At 38.7% G+C, this 6,704-nt stretch overlaps 1 protein-coding gene across 1 annotated transcript; it reads left to right on the top strand.

Moving 5' to 3' along the window:
• The first annotated feature begins 2,074 nt into the window (after positions 1 to 2,074).
• Positions 2,075 to 6,030, top strand: LOC137728163 (uncharacterized). Its single transcript, XM_088678045.1, has 5 exons — positions 2,075 to 2,260; positions 3,197 to 3,487; positions 3,779 to 3,898; positions 4,267 to 4,967; positions 5,979 to 6,030. The coding sequence occupies exons 1-5, from the start codon at positions 2,075 to 2,077 to the stop codon at positions 6,028 to 6,030; spliced, it is 1,350 nt and encodes a 449-aa protein (XP_088534171.1).
• Positions 6,031 to 6,704: the final 674 nt, after the last annotated feature.

Here is a 6,704-nt window from a genome sequence, read left to right as displayed (position 1 = left end):
GGGAGTGCGCCCTCAGAGGTGAGGAAGAGTTGGGCATTTTCTTCAGGTCTGCCTTGCCATAAAAGATGAAGGTCGACATATATAGGGATTTCCCAATAGCAAGTGGTGGTACTGTTCTTTTACCATTGTCGACAAAAATTTTGATCCAGCAAATCCGGCTTTTTGAAAAAGAGTGCTGACTCTTCGATTTCTGAACGAACGCCTCTTTGATTTCTGAGCTAGCGCCTCTTCGATTTCTGAACAAACGCCTCTTCGATTTCTGAACAAACGCCTCTTCGATTTCTGAACGGCAAGGAGTAGTGCGGATGCGGCTCTGTCAGAGATCTTTTGACAAAGTTGCACGCGTTTTCTGAAAAGCAGAGAAAGCGTCGCCGAACTTCACGCTTGTCGGCAAAAGTGTGTAGGTGCGATGATGACCTCCACGTGTTTTCAACTTTGTCAGAGATCTTTTGACAAAGTTGAACGCGTTTTCTGAAAAGCCGAGAGAGCGTCGCCGAACTTTACGTAGGAAATTCCGGTTTTTTGAATCGGTGGTCGTGTCGCCTTGGCTTTTTATAGAGGTATCAATCACCTTCAACATGCACACTTTGAAGATTGCCCATTCTTGAAAATCGTCTCTGGCCCTTTGAGATTTTACTTCATCCAACCCTTCTCTTTGAACACATTTGAAAAATGGCTAACCCATCTAACCTTTGCTTAGATTTGAGTCTCAGCAGCGATCCGGTTGCGCCCCGTCAAGGTAATGTATGGCGCCCTTCTTTTTTATCTTCTAATGGCCCTCTTACAGGTGAAGACTCCATGATGACGGATGTAACAACAGCTACGATAGTAGCTAGGAACCTCCTCACTCCTAAAGATAGTAGGCTGCTTTCAGGACGGTCCGATGAGTTGGCCGTTCAAGAGTCCCTCGCTCTCAGTGTTCAGTGTGCAGGCTCTGTGTCCAACATGGGCCAACGCCTATTTGCTCGTTCCTGTCAGGATTCACCACTTGCCTAAGTTTCATGGCTTCTCCACAGAGGATGCCAACAAGCATCTCATGGAGTTTCATGTGGTATGCTCAGGAATGAGACCAACAAATGTGGATGAGGAGCAAGTTAAGTTGAGGGCATTCCCATTTACATTAGAAGCTAAGGCAAAGGATTGGCCTTACAATTTACCTTCGGGATCAATGAACACATAGAACCAGGTGAAGCAAGCATTCTTGGAGCAATATTTTTCGGCCATAAAAGTTGCAAGCATAAGGAAAGACATATGTGCAATCCAACAACAACATGGAGAGCCATTTGGAGATTACTATGAACGATTCACACATTTGGTTGCATCTTGTCCTAATCATCAAATTTCAGAGCATCTTTTAATACAGTATTTTTATGAAGGATTGTGTGGTACTGATCGTGTAATGCTTGATGCAGCAAGTGGAGAAGCATTCATAGACAAGACACCAACAAATACTAATGCATTATTAAAAAAACATTGCTTGCAACACACGACAATTTGGAGGGAGAGATGAGCTACCTCTTAAGAAAGTTAACGAGGTAAGTGCTAACTCTAGTATTAAATTACAATTAGCTAACTTGACTAATCTTCTGCAACAGGTTATGGTGGCTCCAAAACAATTGTGCGGTGTATGGCATGGACATGTGCCCTTCCTTGATGGATCAAGGTGGTCTTGAGCAAGCTAATGCATTATGAGGGTTTCAGGGGCAACAAAGGCAAAAGTATGATCCATACTCCAATAACTAAAACGCAGGCTGGCATGATCATCCACACTTAAAGTGGAACAATCATGACAACGAACAACAATCTATTCCCAACAACTATAACCGTCCACCTGGCTTCTTTCAAACAAGATCGCAAACACCATTTTAGCCTCAACAACAACAAGCTCCATGTAAGTTTCTTGAGGATTTAATTGCTTCATTAGCTAACTCTACTTAATCTCATCAACAGAAAAGAGACAAAGCAATTGAAAACCTTGAGCGCCAAATGAGTCAGTTAGCAAGTTTGATGGGGGCAACAACACCAACCATAAAGGTTGCCTAGCCAAACCGTGGTGAATCCAAATGTAGAGTAGATGAATGTTGTGACTTTAAGAAGTGCAAAAGAAGTTTTTAAGCAGCTGAGGATGCAAAAGATGATTAGAAAAGATACAAATGAACAAGGGGAGCAACAAACCAAAAATCTTGAGCAAGATAAAGTTTCAACAGAAACTGAAAAGTCTCCTAAAGCTACAGAATTGAACAAAAAAGATTTGGATAAGGTAAGTAAGGAAGTTCAAAATTCATTTAACTTATGTGTCCCCGTTCTTTTTCCTCGTAGGTTTATGAAGTTTAAGAAAGAGCAAACCGATAAGGAAATCTTGGATACTTTCCGGAAAGTCCAAGTGAACTTACCTCTTTTAGATGCCAAAAAACAAATGCCCAAGTACGCAAAGTTCCTTAAAGAGCTTTGTACGAACAAGAGGAGATTCAATGATCAAGAATAGTGGCATTAAGCGAGGAAGTATCAGCTATTTTGCAGAGGAAGCTGTCATCGAAGTTGAAAGATGTCGGTCGGGAAATAATTTGGGAGAGCATTGTGTGATTTGGGGGCATCCATCACTGTGATGCCATATTTAGTGTATGAATCATTGAACCTTGGAGACTTGAAGGAAACAAAGGCAGTAATCCAGTTGGCAGATCGTTCAAATAGATATCCTAAAGGCCTATTGGAGGATGTACTATTGCAAGTGAATGAGCTCATTTTTCCCATTGACTTTTTTATTCTTAAGATGGAACATGACCCTATGCCTACTACATTTCCTCTTATATTGGGAAGACCATTCCTTAGAACGGCACGTACGAAGATTGATGTCTACGATGGTACCTTAACCATGGAAATTGATGGAGAAAGCGTCAAGTTCAGAATCTTCAATGCTATGAGGTACCCTAGTGATTTTGAATCTCGTTTTTCTATTGGTGTGTTTGACTATTTTGTGCATGCTTGTTTTAATGAAGGTATAGGATAAGATAATTTAGAGAAGGCATTAGTGCAGAGCATTTCACATGGGAAGCTTAATTATTCTGAGCACATTGAAGAAGAATTAATCCAAACAGTGGCAGCTCTTGAGTCACTTTCACCAATTCGTGGTAAGTCTTATTCCTATTTTATTTCTCTTCCTACTTCTAATGAAAAAACTCTTTCTTCTGTGATTCAGGCACCCAAAATGGAGCTTAAATTGATTCCTAAACATTTGAAGTATGCATTTTTGGGAGAGGATGAAACATTACCGGTCATCATATCATCAACACTCATAGCAGAAGATGGGGAAAAACTGATCCGGGTACTGATGGATCATAAAACTACTATAGCTTGGAGTATTGCTGATATCAAAGGTATAAATCCAATTACATGTATGCATAGAATTCTGTTAGAGGAAGGTGCAAAACCAACAAGGGAAGCTCAGCGCCGTCTGAACCCACTCATGATGGAGGTCATCAAGAAAGAGGTTATCAAACTTCTTGATGTTGGCATCATATATCCTATCTTAGACAGTAAGTGGCTGAGTCCTGTTTAAGTAGTTCCTAAGATATTTGAAGTCACAATTGTTAAGAATGAAGCTAGTGAGCTAGTGCCTACACGTGTGCAAAATAGTTGGAGAGTCTGTACAGATTATCAGAAGATAAATAGCACCACACGCAAGGATCACTTTCCAGTCCCATTCATTGATCAAATGTTAGAAAGGCTAACTGGTCATTCTCATTATTGCTTTCTTGATGGCTATTCTGGATATAATCAGATTGCAGTTGCTCTGGAGGATCAAGAAAAGACAACTTTCATATGTCCATTTGGAACATTTGCATATAGGAGGATGCCGTTTGGACTTTGCAACGCCCCCACCACATTTCAAAGGTGTATGGTAAGTATCTTTTCTGATATGATTGAGAAAATCATTGAAGTGTTCATGGATGATTTTTCAGTTTATGGTGATTCTTTTGATACATGCCTACGTAATCTGTCCCTAGTTTTAAAATGTTGCCAAGAATCTAATCTGGTCTTAAATTAGGAAAAATGTCATTTTATGGTTTCACATGGATTAGTTCTAGGGCATATCATATCTTAAAATGAATTGAAGTTGATAAATCTAAAGTAGAACTTGTTAGTTCTTTACCCATCCCTACTACTGTCAGGGAGATTTGTTCTTTTCTTGGACATGCAGGTTTCTATCATAGGTTTATGAAGGGCTTCTCAATGATTTCTAGACCCTTGTGCCATTTGCTTCAAAAGGATATAACATTTGATATGAATGAAGAGTGTGTCGTAGCATTCAACAAGCTTAAGGAGTTGTTATCCACGACTCCTGTGATCATGCCACTAGATTGGAGTTTACCTTTTGAGTTGATGTGCGATGTTGCAGACTATGTCGTCGGTGCAGTTCTAGGGCAGCATGTCAACAAAGTGCCACATGCCATCTATTATGCGTCTCAAACACTCAATGATGCACATTTGAATTATTCAACAACAAAGAAGAAGCTTTTAGTTGTTGTTTTTGCTTTAGAAAAATTTAAATCTTATTTGATTAGAACTAAAGTTATTATATTTTCTGACCATGCAGCTTTGAAGTATCTACTCACAAAAAATGATGCAGAATTGAGACTCATTCGATGGATACTTCTGCTTCAAAAGTTTGACTTGGAGATCAAGGATAAGAAAGGGAATGAGAATGTTGTAGATCATCTTAGCAGACTTGTGCATTCAAACACGGAGGAAAATCTCATCCCTTTACGTGATAGTTTTCCAGATGAGCAATTGTTTTCATTAAAGGCCACTGACCCTCGGTATGCAGATATTATCAATTACAAGGTCACCAAAAAGATTCTGGATGATTTTCCACGTGCTCAGAAAGATAAACTTGTCAAAACCGCCAAATACTACAAGAGGGATGATCCTTATTTGTGGAAATATTGCCCAAATCAATTGATTAGAAGGTGTGTCCCCGAATTTGAGTTTAAATTTATTCTAACGTTTTGTCATTCTTATGCATGTGGCGGCCATTTTGGAGTAAAGAGGACATCCTTTAAGGTGTTAGAGAGTGGTTTTTATTGGCCTAGTTTGTTTAAGGATGCGTACAAGTTTTGTGCAACATGTGATCATTGTCAATGAACTGGTAACTTGGGTCCAAGAGATCAAATGCCACAAACCCCTATTTTGATTGTTGAGATCTTTGAAGTGTGGGGCATTGATTTCATGGGACCTTTTCCATCTTCAAATGGTTTTCTTTACATTTTATTGGATGTGGATTATGTTTCTAAATAGGTGGAAGTGAAAGCCACCAAAACTAATTTTTCAAAAGTTGTTTAAGATTTTATTAAGACTAACATCTTTGCAAAATTTGGAACACCTAGAGCAATCATCAGCGATGGAATGAGTCACTTTTGCAATAGAACATTTGAAGCATTTCTTAGGAAGTACAATGTTACAGATAAGGTGTTTACACCTTATCATCCGCAAACTAGTGGTTAAGCAGAAGTATCAAACCGTGATGTGAAGCAAAATTTGGAGAAAATTGTGAGTCCTAGTATAAAGGATTGGAGCATACGCTTGAACGATGCATTGTGGGCTTATAGGATTGCCTATAAGAGTAATTGGAATGTCCCCATTTCAGTTAGTTTATGGGAAACCATGCCGTCTTCCAGTAGAGTTAGAACACAAAGCTTATTGGGTGATCAAAGCTTACAACATGGACATGAGTGTTGTTGGACAGCACAGGAAGCTTCAATTGAATGAGTTAGACGAAATCCGAAATGATGCATACGAGTCTAGTCGAATATACAAGGAGAAATCAAAGGCATTTCATGACAAGATGATATCAAGGAAGAGCTTTGCCATTGGACAAAAAGTTTTTCTATTTAATTCTCGCCTTCGGTTATTTCCAGGTAAGCTTCGTTCTCGATGGGTTGGTCCATTTGTTATAACTAATATTTTTCCTCATGGTGCAGTGGAAATCCAAAGTGCAAAGATTGGAAACGTGTTCAAAGTGAATGGACATAGACTCAAGCCATATTATAAGTCTTTTGGTACCGTCTGGCTACGGACGTAAATGAGCAAGCGCTTATTGAGAGACAACCCAATGTTTCTATTCATTGTCTTTTTTTGTCATTTTCAATTTTCTATTTGCTTTTTTTTAATTTTCTTGCATGCTAGACTGAATTATTTCTTTTCTTTGTAAGAACATTTGGTTATGTCCACCCTTGGAGTTGATTGCAGAATTGAAGTTTAGGGGTTATCACTTGATTTTCCTTACCCCTAGCTAGTGAGCAATGTGAGATTGTCTTATGAGAAATCTTTGTGAAGCACTTTGAAGAAGTTTGGCAAAAGAATAAGTGTGGGGGTAGTTGATGTTTGTATTTAGTTATGTGCAAAATTGGTTCCTAAAAAGAAAAAAAAAAGAAAAAAAAAAAAAAGAAGAAGAAGAAGAAAAAGAAAAATTGTATACAAAGCAAAGTTTTAAGTTTTATTTTAGAGGTGTGGTCGGAGGTATTAGTAGAGTGGTTGGAGAGCTTGAGTTCTTATAAATCTCAACAAGAGAATTGCTTGCAATGTAGCTTGGAGCTTGTGTTTACCTATCTTTCATTTCTATAACCCTCTCCCTAAACCTCATTACAACCAATAAAAGTCCTCTTGATTTAAGTTTTGCAATTATGATTGTGGAGATGAGATCTTTA

Source organism: Pyrus communis, chromosome 10 (assembly GCF_041283825.1).
Source record: "Pyrus communis isolate YQ-2024b chromosome 10, ASM4128382v1, whole genome shotgun sequence".
Classification (NCBI taxonomy): domain Eukaryota; kingdom Viridiplantae; phylum Streptophyta; class Magnoliopsida; order Rosales; family Rosaceae; genus Pyrus; species Pyrus communis.
Note: the sequence above shows the minus strand (reverse complement) of the source record. Positions and strands in the feature narration are given on the sequence as shown.